The sequence below is a fragment of the Ovis canadensis genome, chromosome 1 (assembly GCF_042477335.2).
Source record: "Ovis canadensis isolate MfBH-ARS-UI-01 breed Bighorn chromosome 1, ARS-UI_OviCan_v2, whole genome shotgun sequence".
Lineage (NCBI taxonomy): Eukaryota > Metazoa > Chordata > Mammalia > Artiodactyla > Bovidae > Ovis > Ovis canadensis.
In genome coordinates, this window is record NC_091245.1 from 221,580,351 (window position 1) to 221,600,206 (window position 19,856).

A 19,856-nucleotide genomic window follows, 5' to 3' on the forward strand; every position below is an offset into this window, starting at 1 on the left:
CATTTCTAAAGAGGATCCAGCTACTTAATGGTCACTGAGGTCTTCAGTGAATAGGTGTGAATATTTCAGTGCAGTCCAACCTGAACTGAAAAGCAGTTCTTACTTCCAAATTTAAATACCTCCTGTGCACATAAAAAAAGAGTTTCATTTATTAGTCCAAAATGTTACTACAATTTGGGACCTTGAAAAAACATTCTCTTTTTCTTGGGCATGTTCTTCAGCGAAAGGAAGTTGGGAAGGGTAGGCTAGAGAGTGGAACTTGTGCTTGGAGACCATAAAGTTGAGACGTCCTGTCTTTCACCTCACAACAGGCGAGGCTGGGCTGAAGATGGTTGAGTAAGTACATTTCTCTGCCAAAGTTAAGATGATGAACCATGGGTGAACCTCAGCAAAATTCTATTCATCCACTGAAAAGCTGTTAGCATTTGGTTGTTGAGGATCGTCCAAACCATTTTCCTCGCAGGTTGGACCCATTCTCTTTGGGGGGCAATCGCAGTGACCATTAAGAGGGTCACAGTGAGCTGTGTGGACACACTGGCACTTCAGAGGGCAGTTGGGTCCGTACTGGCCTGACCTGCATCCTGTGAGGGGGAAAATAAAAATAAAACCAATTCAAATATGCATTTCAATCAGTCTTTTTACTACTATTTCTTGGAATTCAATAAGATAATGATAGGCTTGTAAAGAATTCTGGTTAACCATTGGTATCTTTTTCCCATGCTTAGAATGTTATATAAGAAAGTAGGGACTTTAATGGGAAACAGGAGGAGGCTGAAGAGTGTTAAGAAAGTCAGTGACAAAATCAAACAGATGAGAAGACAGGACAGCAACTGATATTTTCAAAATGCCTTCTCAAAATTAGATTATTCAATACAGCTTATAGTAGCGCTTTGTGAGGGACACTAGGAAAATGGATTAGCTGTCTTGAGGTCAGAAAAAGGCAACACTTACCCAAAAAACACAATATATGAAATTTGCCTTTAGGTTGAAAACACAATTACTTGTGCTTGTGTTGCTGAAAATGAAATGACTTTAAATTCAACTCTCATCCCTTAACATATGTTGGAAGGATTATAGATCTCATGGAGGATCCTGCTATATGTGCTAAAGGGTTATAACTATCTTTAACTTGAATTGCATTGTGATCACAATCAGTAGAGAAATGAAAAAAAGGAATTAAAAAGTGTTAGCTTAATCAAAATAACAAAACATGGACTAAAAAAAAGTCTCCCTTCCAAAATCACACCCCAACCTGCATATTTTGTCTTAGTCTGATATCCAGCAGAGACTTAGCAGAGAATTAACAGGTTCTGTTTCTGAAGGATTGTGAGCTTGGGAAGAAAGCCAAGCCCAACCCATGGAAACCGAAGATGGTTTCACATTTCTTAGGCAGTCAGGCAAGACTGGGAAATAACTCAATTTACCAACGTTTAAGGACCAGAGAAACTTAACTTTGCAATAATAACATTCATCTAGCTCTATGCCATTTTTCAAAATGGGTTCCTAATATATCTTAATTGGCTCTAACAAACACCTGTGAGGTAGGAAAGGTGGTGAGGTAAGCTTTCTCATTCTGGAAAGAGATGAACTAAGGTTTGAATATCTTAAGGGAAATCCTCAAATGTTAGACCCCTGGAAAAAGACAGAGGTGAATTTCTAAGTTCTCAAGTGTTCGTTCCTTATTCTGCACTACCGTGTAGAAAGACACCAGGTATTAGGCATATGGAAAAGAAAGCCCAAATCAGAAAGTGGAAAGCTGGAAGGTAGAAAAAATTAGAGATAGCAATATAAATATAAAGATACAGACACCTAGAGCAGATTCTAAGTCTGTGAGCAAAATTTTGTTAAACATTTCTTTCTAGTCTCAAAATTCTTTTTGCTGGGTTAGAGATTCACCCTAAATATTCCACAAGCAGTGCATGTTTATTTTAATTTTCTTTCTTGGATAATGAAGATAGATTTAGACATGGTCTAGCTCTCATCTTAACTAGTTGCATTTAAAATATGAGATAAAGGAAAACCTATGTCAATTTTACAATTAATTCTTTTGACAGAGTTTCAACATGAGCAAACAGAAATTCAATTCCTTCCTAAATCAAGGAACAACCGGTAGGCAGAAGGAACTCGGGAGGTGATGCAAATACTACTCTAAAATGAATCTTTTTTTTTTTTTAATCATCAAACTTTATGAACAAACAAAACAAAACTCTGTGTCATTTTGAATTTAACCTAACATACCCACCGCTGCCTAGTGTGTGGAAGGATTACTTAGTTTGGTCTTAAGACCTAGTTTTCTTGTTTGAAAAAGAGTTATGAGTCAGAATCTCTCCTGAGCAGTTCAGAATCTGATTTTAATTTACAAAAATACCACATTTTCATGTTAATAACGATGTATATTTAAGACATCTGTTTGAATGTCTGCAAATGTTAATTTACCAAGGGGGTGGGGAAGTAATCCAATAAAAAGCTGCTACATTCTTTTATGAATTAATATTATGGCTGTTTAATAGGTTCTTTACCAGAGTTCAAATTAAAATGAGGTCTTTTATCTTTATAGTGCCTGCATAGACACAGCTGTTCACAGTTAATATCGCAGATGAACTGTGCCTAATTGAAAATAAAAATGCAAATAAAAGAGCCCACAGTACGTCTGTGTAGGCTATGGGTACCCCAAAGAGCTCACAACAACAGAGGCCTTGAGGTGCCCACCTAGAATTAACAAGTTAATACAAAGCATCCACTGTCACATGGCAATTTACTTGTGGATGAAAGAGACTATGTGATAGCGAATCTAGTCCATAGAAACTCCATACAGTGAGGTTTTCATTTTCAGCTTGTCCATCAGCTCTCCTGGTTTAGTGGCTAGTTTTAAGTCATTGCTAAATGTTGTCGGATAGAACTTTCAGAAATGATGAAAATGTTCTATACCAAGCTATTCAATACTGTAGCCACTAGTCATGTGGCCACTGAGCACTTAAAATGTCATGTGTGACTGTGGAGGTGAATTATAAATTAAATTAAATTAAACAGCACTCACTCTGGTTAGTGGATGAGGCAGATAGACAACTGAAAGCAGTCCCTATCTCTTTCTTTTCCTTGAGAGGCAGTATCTACTGGGGATGATAAAAGTCTAACTCTGGATCCAGACTGATTGTATCAAATCCCTAAGCTCCCATTTACCAGCTATACCCCACGTCCAAGGAAAGAGAAACCAGAGTAAGACGGTAGCCAATTTGATCACAGGGACCACAGCCTTGTCTAGCTCAATGAAACTAAGCCATGCCGTGTGGGGCCAACCCAAGATGGGAGGGTCATGGAGGAGAGGTCTCACAGAATGTGGTCCACTGGAGAAGGGAATGGCAAACCACTTCAGTATTCTCACCTTGAGAACCCCATGAACAGTATGAAAAGGCAAAATGATAGGATACTGAAAGGGGAAATCCCTGGGTTGTTAGGTGCCCAATATGCTACTGGAGATCAGTGGAGAAATAACTCCAGAAAGAATGAAGGGATGGAACCAAAACAAAAACAATACCCTGTTGTAGATGGAACTGGTGATAGAAGCAAGGTCCAATGCTGTAAAGAGCAATATTGCATAGGAACCAGGAATGTCAGGTCCATGAATCAGGCAAATTAGAAGTGGTCAGACAGGAGATGGCAAGAGTGAATGTTGACATTCTAGGAATCAGCAAACTAAAATGGACTGGAATGGGTGAATTTAACTCAGATGACCATTATATCTACTACTGTGGGCAGGAATCCCTTAGAAGAAATAGAGCAGCCATCATGGTCAACAAAATAGTCTGAACTGTAGTACTTGGATGCAATCTCAAAAACAACAGAATGATCTCTGTTCATTTACAAGGCAAACCATTCAATATCACGGTAATCCAAGCCTATGTCCCAACCAGTAACACTGAAGAAGCTGAAGTTGAATGGTTCTATGAAGATGTCCTTTTCATTATAGGGGACTGGAATGCAAAAGTAGGAAGTCAAGAAACCTTGTTACCTGGAGTAACAAGCAAATTTGGCATTGGGTATGGAATGAAGCAGGGCAAAGGCTAATAGAGTTTTGCCAAGAGAACGCACTGGTCCTAGTGAACATCCTCTTCCAACAACACAAGAGAAGACTCCACACATGGACATCACCAGTGGTCAACACTGAAATCAGATTGGTTATATTCTTTTCAGTCAAAGATGGAGAAGCTCTATACAGTCAGCAAACACAAGACCAGGAGCTGACTGTGGCTCAGATCATGAACTCCTTTTTGCCAAATTCAGACTTAAATTGAAGAAAGTAGGGAAAACCACTAGACCATTCAAGTATGACCTAAATCAAAACTGTTATGATTATACAGTGGAAGTGAAAAATAAATTTAAGGGACTAGATCTGATACAGAGTGCCTGATGGACTGTGGACGGAGGTTCGTGACATTGTACAGGAGACAGGGATCAAGACCATCCCCATGGAAAAGAAATGCAAAAAAACAAAATGGCTGTCTGAGGAGGCCTTACAAATAGCCGTGAAAAGAAGACAAGTGAAAAGAAAAGGAGAAAAGGAAAGATATAAGCATCTGAATACAGAGTTCCAAAGAATAGCAAGGAGAGATAAGAAAGCCTTCCTCAGTGATCAGTGCAAAGAAATAGAGGAAAACAATAAGATGGGAAAGACTAGAGATCTCTTCAACAAAATTAGAGATACCAAGGGAACATTTCATGCAAAGGTGGGCACAATAAAGGACAGAAATTGTATGGACTTAACAGAAGCAGAAGACACTAAGGTGGCAAGAATACACAGAAGAACTATACAAAAAAGATATTCATGACCCAGATAATCACGATGGTGTGATCACTCACCTAGAGCAGACATCCTGGAATGTGAAGTCAAATTGACCTTAGGAAGCATCACTATGAACAAAGCTAGGAGGTGATGGAATTCCAGCTAAGCTATTTCCAGTCCTAAAAGATGATGCTGTGAAAGTGCTACACTCAATATGCCAGCAAATTTGGAAAACTCAGCAGTGGCAATAGGACTGGAAAAGGTCAGTTTTCCCTCCAATCCCAAGGAAAGGCAATGCCAAAGAATGCTCAAACTACCACACAATTGCACTCATCTCAGATGCTAGCAAAGTAATGCTCAAAATTCTCCAAGCCAGGCTTCAGCAATACGTGAACCGCGAACTCCCTGATGTTCAAGCTGGTTTTAGAAAAGGCACAGGAACCAGAGGTCAAATTGCCAACATCCACTGGATCATGGAAAAAGCAAGAGAGTTCCAGAAAAACATCTATTTCTGCTTTATTGACTATGCCAAAGCCTTTGACTGTGTGGATCACAGCAAACTGTGGAAAATTCTGAAAGAGATGGGAATACCAGACTACCTGACCTGACTCTTGAGAAACCTGTATGCAGATCAGGAAGCAACAGTTAGAACTGGACATGGAACAACAGACTGGTTCCAAATAGGAAAAGGAGTACGTCAAGGCTGTATATTGTCACCCTGCTTATTTAACTTATATGCAGAGTATATCATGAGAAACGCTGGGCTGGAAGAAGCACAAGCTGGAAACAAGATTGCCGGGAGAAATATCAATAACCTCAGACATGCAGATGACACCACCCTTATGGCAGAAAGTGAAGAGGAACTAAAAAGCCTCTTGATGAAAGTGAAAGTGGAGAGTGAAGAAGTTGGCTTAAAGCTCAACATTCAGAAAACTGAGATCCTGGCATCTGGTCCCATCACTTCATGGGAAATAGATGGGAAAAACAGTGGAAACAGTGTCAGACTTTATTTTTGGGGGCTCCAAAATCACTGCAGATGGTGATTGCAGCCATGAAATTAAAAGACGCTTACTCCTTGAAAGAAAAGTTATGACCAACCTAGATAGCATATTCAAAAGCAGAGACATTACTTTGCCAACAGAGGTCCATCTAGTCAAGGCTATGGTTTTTCCAGTGGTCATGTAGGGATGTGAGAGTTGGACTGTGAAAAAAGCTGAACACTGAAGAATTGATGCTTTGAACTGTGGTGTTGGAGAAGACTCTTGAGAGTCCCTTGGACTGCAAGGAGATCCAACCAATCCATTCTGAAGATCAGCCCTGGGATTTCTTTGGAAGGAATGATGCTAAAGCTAAAACTCCAATACTTTGGCCACCTCATGCAAAGAGTTGACTCGTTGAAAAAGACCCTGATGCTGGGAGGGTTTGGGGGTGGGAGGAGGAGGGGATAAAAGAGGATGAGATGGCTGGATGGCATCACCGACTCAATGGACATGACTTTGAGTGAACTCCGGGAGTTGTTGATGGACAGGGAGGCCTGGTGTGCTGCAATTCATGGGGTCACAAAGAGTCGGATATGACTGAGTGACTGAACTAAACTGAACTGAACCTTGGGCAACTTACTTAATCTTCAGCTCCCAGCTTCCTCACCAAGAAAATGGGCATGGTGATAATATTAAAGGCATCTAGTAAAAATGAAAATGCCTGGCTGATAATATGCATTTAATATACATTAATGGTTTTCTTGAGGATTTAGATGAAACCACAAATGCAAAAAGCACTGTCTTTAGTGAGCCTTTCATTGGAGACTGTGTCCTGTGCCTTCATCATGATGTCAGGTGGATGTTTATTGTGATGAATTTAGTTTAGATGTTACCAAGTTCAGGTACTTCTGTCTATCATGACTCCATTCAGAAAGTGGAAAAAGGAAGTGAGAATGAATTCAAAAATTTTTGCTGAGGCTATCATGTACTAGACCTAATTCTAAATGTTTTTGATAAAAGATAAGTAAACATTGATTTGACTCTCAAGAAACTTGTAGTGCAGTTTGTAGAAACAAACTTGTAGAAACACAAGGATTAAAGATACAAACGAAGCAGATTTTCAGAGAAGAAATGTCAATATCAGTAAGCTCCCGAGTTTGAAGATCCAAATGATTCCTAGTTAATACTCAAAACCTCTTGGCCTTATTCTGCAAGTCTGCACAGAAGGGAAGAAGGAGGGGTTGGAAGGAATGCAGGACTCTTAATGAGCTACTCAGTTCAGTTCAGTCAGTCGCTCAGTCGTGTCCGACTCTTTGCGACCCCATGAATTGCAGCACGCCAGGCCTCCCTGTCCATCACCAACTCCCAGAGTCCACTCAAACTCACATCCATCAAGTCAGTGATGCTATCCAGCCATCTCATCCTCTGTTGTCCCCTTCTCCTCCTGCCCCCAATTCCTCCCAGCATCAGAGTCTTTTCCAAAGAGTCAACTCTTTGCATGAGGTGGCCAAAGGACTGGAGTTTCAGCTTTAGCATCATTCCTTCCAAAGAAATCCCAGGGCTGATCTCCTTTAGAATGGACTGGTTAGATCTCCTTGCAGTCCAAGGGACTCTCAAGAGTCTTCTTCAACACCACAGTTCAAAAGCATCAATTCTTTGGCACTCAGCCTTCTTCACAGTCCAACTCTCACATCCATACATGACCACTGGAAAAACCATAGCCTTGACTAGACAGACCTCTGTTGGCAAAGTAATGTCTCTGCTTTTCAATATGCTCTCTAGGTTGGTCATAACTTCTTGAGCCACTGGACGTTCCTTATTCTGGACTAGATACAGATGTTTACATATACAGTATCGCCTTCTAATAGCATCACCCAAAGTCTGAAGCCAGACTCAGTTCAGTTCAGTTCAGTCGCTCAGTCGTGTCCAACTCTTTGCGACCCTGTGAATCACAGCACACCAGGCCTCCCTGTCTATCACCAATTCCTGGAGTTCACTCTAACTCACATCCATCGAGTCAGTGATGCCATCCAGCCATCTCATCCTCTGTTGTCTCCTTCTCCTCCTGCCCCCAATCCCTCCCAGCATCAGAGTCTTTTCCAACAAGTCAGCTCTCCACATGAGGTGGCCAAAGGACTGGAGTTTCAGCTTCAGCATCATTCCCTTCAAAGAAATCCCAGGGTTGATCTCCTTCAGAATGGACTGGTTGGATCTCCTTGCAGTCCAAGGGACTCTCAAGAGTCTTCTCCAACACCACAGTTCAAAAGCATCAAACTCTCACATCTATGCATGACCATTGGAAAAACCATAGCCTTGACTAGATGGACCTTTGTTGGCAAAGTAATGTCTCTGCTTTTGAATGTGCTATCTAGGTTGGTCAGACCTTTTCTTCCAAGCTCTGCCACTTTTTTTTTCTGTGCCTCCACTTCCTCATCTGTCAAATGGAAATAAGAACAGCAATGATTTCATGGGGTTGTGATACAGATGAAATAAATATAAGCAAAGTTTAGGGCAGGGCAAGGTGTGGTATTCAAAGCAAGTCATTTTTATTGCTATTTCTCAGCAGCAAGATGGGGTGGGGGAGATGGATGTTAGGTGACTAGCACTATCCTGTAGCGTAGAAGGTCGTCGTTGTATTATTTGTTCAGTTACGAAGTTGTGTCTGACTCTGTGACCCCATGAACTATAGCCCACCAGTTTCCTCTGTCGATGGGTTTTCCAGGCGAGAACCCTAGAGTAGGTTGCCATTTCCTCTTTCAGGGGATCTTCCTGACTCAGGGATTAAACCTGCATCTCCTACATTAGCAGGTGAATTCTTTACCAGTGAGCCACCAGGGAAGCCTGACCTGGAAGGTTACTGAGGCTTTTTCAGCATGATTGAAATTCTAGGTTACAGAATCACAGATGAGTGCTGGAAATGATGTTAGAAATACATAGCCTCAAACCTCCTTTTTTTTTTTTGCATTTCTTTTTCTTGGGGATAGTCTTGATCGCTGCCTCCTATACAATGTCACGAACTTCTGTCTATAGTTCTTCAGACACTCTGTCAGATCTAATCCCTTGAATCTCTTTGCCACTTGCACTATATAATCATAAGGGATTTGATTTAGGTCATACCTGAATGGTCTAATGTTTTTCCCTACTTTCTTCAATTTAAGTCTGAAGTTTGCAATAAGGAGTCCATGATCGAGCCACAGTCAGCTTCTGGTCTTGTTGTTGCTGATTGTATAGAGCTTCTAAATCTTTGACTGAAAAGAATACAATCAATCTGATTTTGGTATTGACCATCTGGTGATGACTTCTTGTGTTGTTGGAAGAAGGTGTTCACTAGGTGTTCACTAGTGTGTTCTTTTGGCAAAACTCTATTAGCCTTTGCCCTACTTCATTCTGTACTCCAAGGCCAAATTTGCCTGCTACTGCAGGTATTTCTTGACTTCCTACTTTTGCATTCCAGTCCTCTATGATGAAAAGGACATCTCTTTGAGGTATTAGTTCTAGAAGGTCTTGTACGTCTTCATAGAACTGTTCAACTTCAGCTTCTTCAGCTTTGCTGGTCGAGGCATAGACTAAGATTACTGTGATATTGAATGGAATATTGATATTGATATCAATGGATATTGATATTGCCTTGGAAATGAAGAGAGATCATTCTTTCATTTTTGAGATTTCATCAAAGTACTCCATTTTGGACTCTTTTGTTGAATATGATGGCTACTCCATTTCTTCTTAGGGATTTGTGTCCACAGTAGGAGATACAATGATCATCTGAGTTAAATTCACCCATTCCAGTCCATTTTAGTTCGCTGATTCCTAAAATGCCTTACAAATAGCTGTGTAAAGAGAGAAGTGAAAAGCAAAGGAGAAAAGGAAAGATATACTCATTTGAATTCAGAGTTTCAAAGAATAGCAAGGAGAGAAATGAAAGCCTTCCTCAGTGATCAGTGCAATGCAAAGAAATAGAGGAAAACAATAGAATGGGAAAGACTAGCGATCTCTTCAAGAAAATTAGAGATACCAAGGGAACATTTCATGCAAAGGTGGGAACAATAAAGGACAGAAATTGTATGGACTTAACAGAAGCAGAAGACACTAAGAGATGGCAAGAATACACAGAAGAACTATACAAAGAAGATATTCATGACCCAGATAATCACGATGGTGTGATCACTCACCTAGAGCAGACATCCTGGAATGTGAAGTTAAATTGACCTTAGGAAGCATCACTATGAACAAAGCTAGGAGGTGATGGAATTCCAGCTAAGCTATTTCCAGTCCTAAAAGATGATGCTGTGAAAGTGCTACACTCAATATTCCAGCAAATTTGGAAAACTCAGCAGTGGCCATAGGACTAGAAATGGACAGTTTTCCTTCCAATCCCAAAGAAAGGCAGTGCCAAAGAATGCTCAAACTATCACACAATTGCACTCATCTCAGATGCGAGCAAAGTAATGCTCAAAATTCTCCAAGCCAGGCTTCAAGAGTATGTGAACCATGAATGTCCAGATATTCAAGCTGGTTTTAGAAAAGGCAGAGGAACCAGAGATCAAATTGCCAGCATCCACTGGATCATGGAAAAAGCAAGAGAGTTCCAGAAAAACATCTATTTCTGCTTTATTGACTATACCAAAGCCTTTGACTGTGTGGATCATGACAAACTGTGGAAAATTCTGAAAGAGATGGGAATACCAGACTACCTGACCCGACTCTTGAGAAACCTATATGCAGGTCAGGAAGCAACAGTTAGAACTGGATGTGGAACCACAGACTGGTTTCAAATAGGAAAAGGAGTATGTCAAGGCTGTATATTGTCACCCTGCTTATTTAACTTATATGCAGGGTACATCATGAGAGATGCTGGGCTGGATGAAGCACAAGCTGGAATCAAGATTGCTGGGAGAACATAAAAAACCTCAGATATGCAGATGACACCATTCTTATGGCAGAAAGTGAAGAAGAACTAAAGAGCCTCTTGATGAAAGTGAAAGAGGAGAGTGAAAAAGTTGGCTTAAAACTCAACATTCAGAAAACTAAGATCATGGCATTTGGTCCCACCACTTCATGACAAATAGATGGAGAAACAGTAGAAACAGTATCAGACTTTATTTTGGGGGGCTCCAAAATCACTGCAGATGGTGATTGCAGCCATGAAATTAAAAGACTCTTGCTTCTTGGAAGAAGAGTTATGACCAACCTAGATAGCATATTAAAAAGCAGAGATATTGCTTTGCCAACATATGTCCATCTAATCAAATATATGGTTTTTCTGGTTGTCATTTATGGATGTGAGAATTAGACTATAAAGAAAGCTGAGTGCCTAAGAATTGATGCTTTTGAATTGTGGTGTTGGAGCAGACTCTTGAGAGTCTGTTAGACATCCTAAAGGAAATCAGTCCTGAAAATTCACTGGAAGGACTGCTGTTGAAGCTGAAACTCCAATACTTTGGCCACCTGATACAAAGAAGTGACTCATTTGAAAAGATCCTGATGTTATGAAAGATTGAAGGCAGGAGGTAAAGGAGTCAATACAGGATGAGATTGTTGGATGGCATCACTGACTCTATGGACATGAGTTTGAGTAAGCTCTGGGTGTTGCTAATGGATAGGTAGGCCTGGTGTGTTTCAGTCCATGGGGTCACAAAGAGTTGGACATGACTGTGTGACTGAACTGAACCTTCCTTTTAGCCAGATGAAGAAGGTAAATTCTGAGATTAAATGCTCTACTTTGGGTCATACCTGTGGCGCAGTCAGTCCTTCAGGACTATTGTGAATTTAATATAAAACCTATTCATCTAGTATGCATCCGTTAAGTTTAACAGCATGTGAAAAGTCAATGGTTCATTGAATCTATTTTCTCTTTTTTTAAAAGATAGTCCCTGAATATTTCAATTTTATTTAAGGATGTTCTTCCTGTAAGTAAAACAAAACAAATAGTATAAGTTCGATTTCTAAAGAATAGTTGAGAACTTTGTTTTTAAGGAAACCATCTGGATGTTACCTTGATTGCCTTATAAATCTAGTATTTTCTTGAATCACTTTGTGATCACAGTGTTTAACTGCATCACTTTGAGGTACTTACAAGGTATGCTCTCTCTGTTGTGGTGCTGGTTTTGGATGTCTATAATGTAACAACTACATACCCTGATTAATTATAGTAAGGCAAGGTAACAAGCAGTGGTGAGGCAATATTCTTTGAGTAATGCTCTTTGTATGAAAATGTCTATATATTTCCCCATAATCTATGAGTCAAGGAGACATCCAAAGGTGCTTTGGTTCATACCAGCATCACATCTCCCTCCAGTTTTCCCAGGTGGACGAAGGCATTTTCCAGTTACTGGGTGGCAGGAGCTTTCTCTTTCACAATCACAAAGTTGATGGCAATTGTCTCCAAACATTCCAGCTGAACAGTCTATCCAGGAAAGAGAAATGTTGAAAACTTAACTCCTTGAGCTCTCACTGATGCACCTAAGTTGAGATTTAAGATACAGTTTCTGCAAAAGCATAGTGGAAAGATTAAATGAGATTGATTGGTTGGAAGAAGGGAGGAAAGTTCTGGAATGAAGCTTCATTTTATACACAGGTTCATACCTACACCTTAAAATTGACTTACTTCAACACTGGTGTGCACCTGTTAGAATGTATGTAAGCTTTTTGAAGACAGAAATTTAAGGAATGAGACTGAGTCATCCAGCCAAGTACATTACTTTAAGTGTTGTTGTTTTGTTGCTAAGTTGTGTCTGACTCTTTTGTGACCCCATGGACTATAGCCTGCCAGGCTCCTCTGTCTATGGGATTTCCCAGGAAAAATACTCAGTGTGTTGCCATTTGCTTCTCCTGGGGATCCACCCAGGAATGGAACCTGCGTCTTCTGCATGGGCAGGCAGATTCTTTACCACTGAGCCACCAAGAAAGCATTACTTTAGTTTTCCTCATAATTCTATTTATTTATTCACTATTTCTCCAGAAGATGGTAAGCTTCACTATATTCCCAGACTTTAAATAGCAAGCATGTAATATGTGTACATTTTTTCAAATTGTTACATAATAAATGATTAAGTGAATAAAGCATGGACAAGACATACTATATGTAAAGTTCTAGTGACCTATGAGAATAGGATATGGAACTAACATATAGTTCCCTTTTTAAGACAAGAACTTTGATTCACATAAAGTCAAATGACCACTATCATTATATTATCTTTATAATTATTGGGGTTGCTGTAACCATATGCACAAGAGCAAACATAGTATAAACTAAAATGAAACTTGGAATTATTTATTGAAACCTGTGTGGTTCTGTATTGTTTTAAATGAACCAGGGCTTAATAATATTTTATTTCAAACTGAGTAGCCCACTTTCACACCTATATATCTTCATCCACATTCATGGCTGCTATTACTTCTGCTGATGAATGCCTAGTTCACATTTTTAGTATTTTCATAAAGCCCTTGAATCGGTTTCAGTACCACTGAACCCAATGCATGTCATCCTTTTCAAAGCATTTAATGAAATATTTCTCATTCAAAGCAGAATTCTTTTCCATTGAAGACTAACTGCTTTAGTGGTATTTTGAGATCCTAAATAGTTTCATTTAGGGCAGAATAAAAATTTTGACCAATCAGTAATAAAATCAGGACTCATTTTACTGCCTGTAAGAGTGAATTCTTGTCACTTTAATGTCCACATCAGAAGCTCAGGTGATTATTCCATGTTTGAGATTCAGGTTTACATGTTTTCCATCAGATGGAACGATCTCACAGTCACATGGAATTCCCACATTCAATGCTTAAAATCACCCTGGCTATACCTTTTTTACACTGGTTGCCATGGAAACCTGCTGGGCAAATGCACTGTCCACTGGCTGCATCACAATTGGCTTCATTTTTGCAGTCACAGATGTGAACACAATTCAAACCATAAAATCCAGGAAGGCATGCTAGAAAATGGAAATGTCAAAACACTATTTTGGCTTTAAGAATAAATAAGGGAAAAATTAAAGGATATACTCTAGGTAATCTCTTTCCCAGGACCAAAGAAAGAGAAAAGAGGCACAAACTGGAAAGCAAGGAAAAATTACATGGAGAAGCATAGTGACGGTACTTTAGTCATGCGGATATGTGAATATATCACTGCCGTTCTCAACCACTAGTCTAGAAAAGTCCACAAGAAAATGTAAGATATCTTCAAGTAGATAAAGTTGATTTGCTGTTATGTGTTATAGTCTGAGAAAGACTTCATCAAAACCCTCTAATAACCTAAACACCTATAGCAATGTTTTCTAACTTCAGATCCAGGCTAACTTTAGTAAGAATTTAAAATTCTTTAAATAAATAAGAGACTATCTGTGGAAGGTGATTCATATAGCTCTTGGTATTTGAAGTCCTGGGGATAGATAATGGAAGGGGATATAAAGAAAACAGGGGAGGAAAAAGAGGAAGAAAGTAAATAAAAGAGAATATGATGTATATGTATGGAGTAAGCTAACATCTTATGAAGAAGTCATGTTTTAAAGTCAGTGAAATTTAATCTTTAAGAAATTTATTTAGATAGCCCATAGAAGTACAATGTAGAATTGTTTCTTAGCAAGTCCAGAGCAATCTGTTTTTCCTCCATGGTTGGAGATATTTTTGTGGCTGAACATCAGAAATAATTGGTTTAGATGCTATGTGGTCCAAGCAGATGCATTTCTTGGATTGCTAAATGTGTCCTCTGCCCAGGGAGATGCTCACCCTGAGGGAGGTATGTGAGAGCTAATTTTGACAGCAGGCAAAGGATTCTCATTTATTACTTGGGTTTTGTCTATGGCTATGCTCACTACTCACCAGTGGGAACAGAAGGGGTATGCAATTTCCTTTTCCTTCAGTTATCTACTCTCTCTTTCTCTCCCTCTCACTCTTGCTCTTTACACTTTCTTCCTCTCTCTGTGTCCCCCAACCCCTCTTCCCAGGCACCTAGAGTTGGATTTGCCTAGGCTTCAAGTGTGTGACACTTCAGCATAAATGGAGTTACTCAGGACATATTCAACATTAGGAAAAACTGGCATCAGAGAGCAGAAAAAGAAAGTAAAACCACAAAGAGATGAGGAATGAATTATTTTGTATGATATACAATCTTCCATCTTCTAACCTCATTTTAACTCTTAAAAAATGAGTACTAAAGGACGATATAGTGCAAGGTTTCTTTTGTTCGATCTTATATAATTGTTGTTTTATGTATATAATACATAAAAAAGTCAAATCTCCTCTGTCCATCCATGGGTATTCTCCAGGCGAGAATACCGGAGTGGGTTGCCATACCCTCCTCCAGGGGATCTTCCTAACCCAGAGATCCCCAGGTCTCTCGCATTGCAGGCAGATTCTTTAATTCTTTACCGACTAAGCCATAGAATATTCCATAGAGAAGCCCTGGAATATTGGAGTGGGTAGCCTATCTCTTCTCCAAGGGATATTCCTAACCCAGGAATCAAACTGGGGTTTCCTGCATTGCAGGTAGATATTTTTGCCAGCTGAGCTACCAAGGAAGCCTCCTTTATCTCCCCTATTTTAATTATATAAAAAACTGAGCTCATAAATGTTGGTTTGCTCAACTTTTCCTTTTGTCTAAATGATATTATCATTCTTCCAGGTCCATCGGCTTAGAACTTTAGAGTCATCTTTGATTCCTACACCTTCCTCATCTGTATGTCCAAATCAATTGCTAAAATACAGTCAATTGCTCTTCCAACATATTTTCTATTCATCCACTTACATTTTGATCCCAGAATAGATTTTTGAAATCCTAGATCATCATTATAGCTTCCTGTGTGGACACAATCAATGGCTAATTATCCTAATAGTTAATAATGTATCTACTTTACAGATTTCTTTCGCCAGAGGGACGTCCCTTGTCTGCTCAAATTCTTCCTTGCTGCCCTACTGTAAGCGGGATGAAATTTGTGGGCCTTGAATAGATACTTTTTTTTCCCTCTTCTGTATCTTTTATTCCAATATTGAAAATAAAACAAACAAAAACTACATGATGTTTACTTTCATACACCCTAACCCGAGAAACATCAGAATGCTGGCAATAATGCTAAACCTAGAAAGGGTTAGTAGAATTTGTTTCTGTGAAATATGCTTTATAGAACCTAAAGACAGGTTGAAACAAGTGGGAACAATTTTAAATATTGTTAATATCACTGTACTGTGTTTAGTCGCTGAGCTGTGTCTGAGTCTTTGTAACCCCACAGACCGTAGTCTGCCAGGCTCCTCGGTCTATGGGGATTCTCCAGGCAAGAATATTGGAATGGGCTGCCATTTCCTTCTCCAGGGGATCTTCCCAACCCAGGGATCCAATCCAGGTCTCCTGCATTGAAGGTGGATTCTTTACCATCTGAGCCACCAACTACAGAGGCTTTAAAAAAGACTTGATTTGTAAGTAATTAATGTTCATCAGCTTTTACAACATGCATGCATGCTAAGTAGCTTCAGCAGGTCCAACTCTTTGCAGCCCTATGGACTGTAGCCCACTCGTCTCCTCTGTCCGTGGGATTCTCCAGGCAAGAGTACTGAAGTGGATTGCCATTCCTTCCTCCAGGGGATCATCCAGACCCAGGGATCAAACCCACATCTCTTATGTCTCCTGCATTGGCAGGCAGGTAATTGCCCACTAATGCCACCCGTGAAACCTTTTACAACATGCCTCAGTGCTAAATGCTTCCAAGTATCTTCTTATTTAATCCTAATGATCTTTTAAGGTGAGTTTATTATCTTCATTTTATACACGATAAAAAAACTGAAACTTACAAAAATTTTGTTTATACACATTTTATATGGCAGAGGCAGGCCATATACAACTAATTCTAGAGACTAAGCTCTCACATCTTAATCTCTTAGCTGTATTGTCCATCAGGGTTCTCTGATGTCAAAGACAAATTATGGCAGAATTCTCCCTTTTCCTAGTTTAGTTGAAAATATAGAGTCCAAATGAAGAAATGATATAAAGAAATATTAGTATATTAAAAAAGACCAACAGCTGACTCCACTGCATATGTCTGCCCGTATCTACTGTAGATAATCATAGAACCACAGACATTTGTTTAAACATTTATTCTGAAACGAATAAAGAAGTTCAATTACTTCATCATCATGATAATTCTCAATACCTAGAACTTAAATTAGAGCTATGAAATATATTGCAAGAATAAACATTAAAATAGTAACAGCTTATCTAGTTTGATATAATGTGAATATATTATTTTATGATTTAAAAATATTTTTTAAAACTTATCAACATCGTAACATGCCCACTCATTTTCTCTGTTTACCATGTTCACAGTCTCTTCCATAGTAACCAGGGAGGTATTCACATTCTTCCAGAAAACCTCCTGCAAACTCCATTGTTCTGACACGTGCAATTAAAATGGCAGCCTGGACCAAAATAACCAGGAAAACATTCTGAAAAAGAAACCACACGAGCAATAACTCTAGTTAAGACGATTGAACCTGTAATGAAGTTGAAGACAGAAATAAACAGTACAATTAATGAAAAAGACAGACAAATCATTAGCCAATGTGATCAAGATAAAAGAGGAAAAGTACAAATACACACATTTTTTTAAATGTGCAATGATCATCAAAAGGAATCAATATAAAAAGTATAATACAAATAAATACAAAAACCTAAATGAAATGGAAAAGTTACAGAAGACAACTTATCAACACTTTCCTAATTTGAAGCAGAAAACCTAGATAGGCTAGTTATAACAGAAAAACAATAAAGAAAATAGAAAACAGCTCCAATTAAAAAAAAAAATCACCACTCCTGAGCTTCACAGGTAAATCCTATAAACTTTTACAGTTCAGATCATCACCTTATTACTTATATATATTCTAGAGCATTGAAAAGGAAGGAAAATTCCAAATAGATTTTATTATGTAAGTATAACATCAATTCCAAAAACCCCCAAAAATGCATAAAAAACTATACTTCAATTTTATTTATGATATTGATGCCAAATTCATAAAAAGTACACAGAAGCCAACAGTATATTATAAAGTAATATATCACAACTAATATTTATTCTAAGAATATAAGGTTATGCAATATTAAACAAATTATTTGATAAATCCATCACACTTATCAGCCTAAAGAAAAAAATCATATCACTAATATAATAAATGCAGAAGAAACATTTGAATAATAGTCATTTAAAATTCAGTCAAATGATGACTAAATTACAAAATTAATAGCTATGTCATAATATGAATATTAAAATCCAGCATTTTACTTTATTAGGGAATAAAAAGCTTACACAAATGGAAAGATAGACCATATTTGTTCTTGGATAAGATGAGTTAATATCAGAAATATGCTAATTCTCCCTAAAACAATAATTCTTTCAGAGGACAATAAAACAGTGGAAAAAAAACTGATTTTTTTTTTCTGCATCTGGATGCTTGGTTATAAATTTCATTTTGAAGGACAAATTAACAAGAATAACACCAGGACATCCCCCCAAAAGGAAAGTAATGAAGGGTGGTTAGGTCTGTCGATATCAAATACATATAATAAAGACTTCCTAATAAAAACACGATTGCATTTTCACATAAACAGATCAACAGAATGGAACTTCAGGAACTATATCTAAGTGCATATTAAAGTTTAGTTGTCAATGAAGCCTGCATCTCAAATCAGTGGGAGAGAGAGACTTGTGTGATAACTGAACAGCCACATAAGGGGGAAATGAATCTATTCCTCACACCAGACACCAAGAAAAATGTTTTTAATTGATCAGAGAATTGAATGTCAAAAATGGTGTCATACGAGTCCTAAAAGAAAACATGGCTGAATTCTTTTAAAACCTGAGAATGGGGAGTCCATCCCAAATTAAGTCTCAACATTTTACAAAATAGAGAAAAGATAATTTTATAACAAAAAAGAAAAAACAAAATCTTTTTGAATCATGCATAATCTATAATTCAAAGATGCTTTTAATAAAGCATATCACCTGGGATTCATACTTTTGCATTGTCAATCCTCTTGTGGAATGTGGGCTGAATCCATAACTGGCTGTACCCAAGAGAATGTGGTGAAAATGATAAAAGATATGTCTATGTCTTAGGAAGACCTGACAACTTCTGCTTTAAGATGTCAGATGTTATGTAAGAAGCCCAGTAATCCTGGAGAAAAAAAGCCTGGCAGTGATGAGAGTGGCCAAAACTGTGCAACACATAGACCCTGAGCTCACCTCCTCCCCTGGGCACCTCAAAATGACAACTGTTTACAGTATAAGTAGACATGTAAAAGATTCTTAGCCATTAGAGAGGATGTTAAACATTATTCATAATAATAAAAATGAAAATGAAAACTCCACTAATATAATAGTTCTCACCAAATTGCATAATATACTCTTTTGATAACCATATATTGCTTATGAGGATGAAATATGGCATAATCTCACATGAAAGAGAATTTGTCCATATGTTGCAAAGTTATATTTGTATTTACCCCATGACTCAGTAACACTTGTATATGTTTGAAATGTTCCATAATAAAAGGTTTAAATGATAGAAACAGAAGTTAAAATATCCCACATCCCCAAATGCTTGAGAGTTAGCTAACTTAAAACCAAAAATAAAATCAAGAGCACATCTATTCTACACAAAATGCTATTATTCTGCATTAGGAGTCTTGAGTATCATAATGTTGATAGGAGCTATCTCCCATGAATTAAGAGAGGAGAGCTGTGGTTTTAAAAAGTTCATGAAAACTGGTCTTCCTTGAATGTTGGTTTTAGATGGGCTGTCATTTCAGTATCATCATCCTCACTTTCAGATGGGAAACTATTGGGGAGATGTTGTGAATGTCCTTATGGCCCAGAGTAGGGTATCAGCAGAGAGGAATTAGCATAAGGGCCTATGCAATCCCACTGCAAGGTGCTTTCACTGTGCTGTGCTGCCAAGTTTCCTGACAGTCAAATGAGTGGTGAAAGATGGTGGGTAATTACACCCATTATGAGAGTACGTCATAGTCCCGGGTCTAAGGAGCCAGAGATCCCATAGTTGGAACCACCTCAGTACAAGTTCACTGTGGATTATTCTTCACTCAGGGGGCCCCA

The 19,856-nt window shown here is 38.5% G+C and overlaps 1 protein-coding gene across 1 annotated transcript in view; it reads right to left on the minus strand.

The window, feature by feature from the left end:
* Nucleotides 1–396: 396 nt before the first annotated feature.
* Nucleotides 397–19,856, minus strand: part of LOC138443218 (EGF-like and EMI domain-containing protein 1) — a 605,343-nt gene continuing 585,883 nt past the window's right edge. Inside the window, 3 exon segments of the mRNA XM_069595258.1 lie at nt 397–581; nt 12,038–12,166; nt 13,566–13,694. Coding sequence (XP_069451359.1) covers nt 397–581; nt 12,038–12,166; nt 13,566–13,694 — 443 coding nt within the window.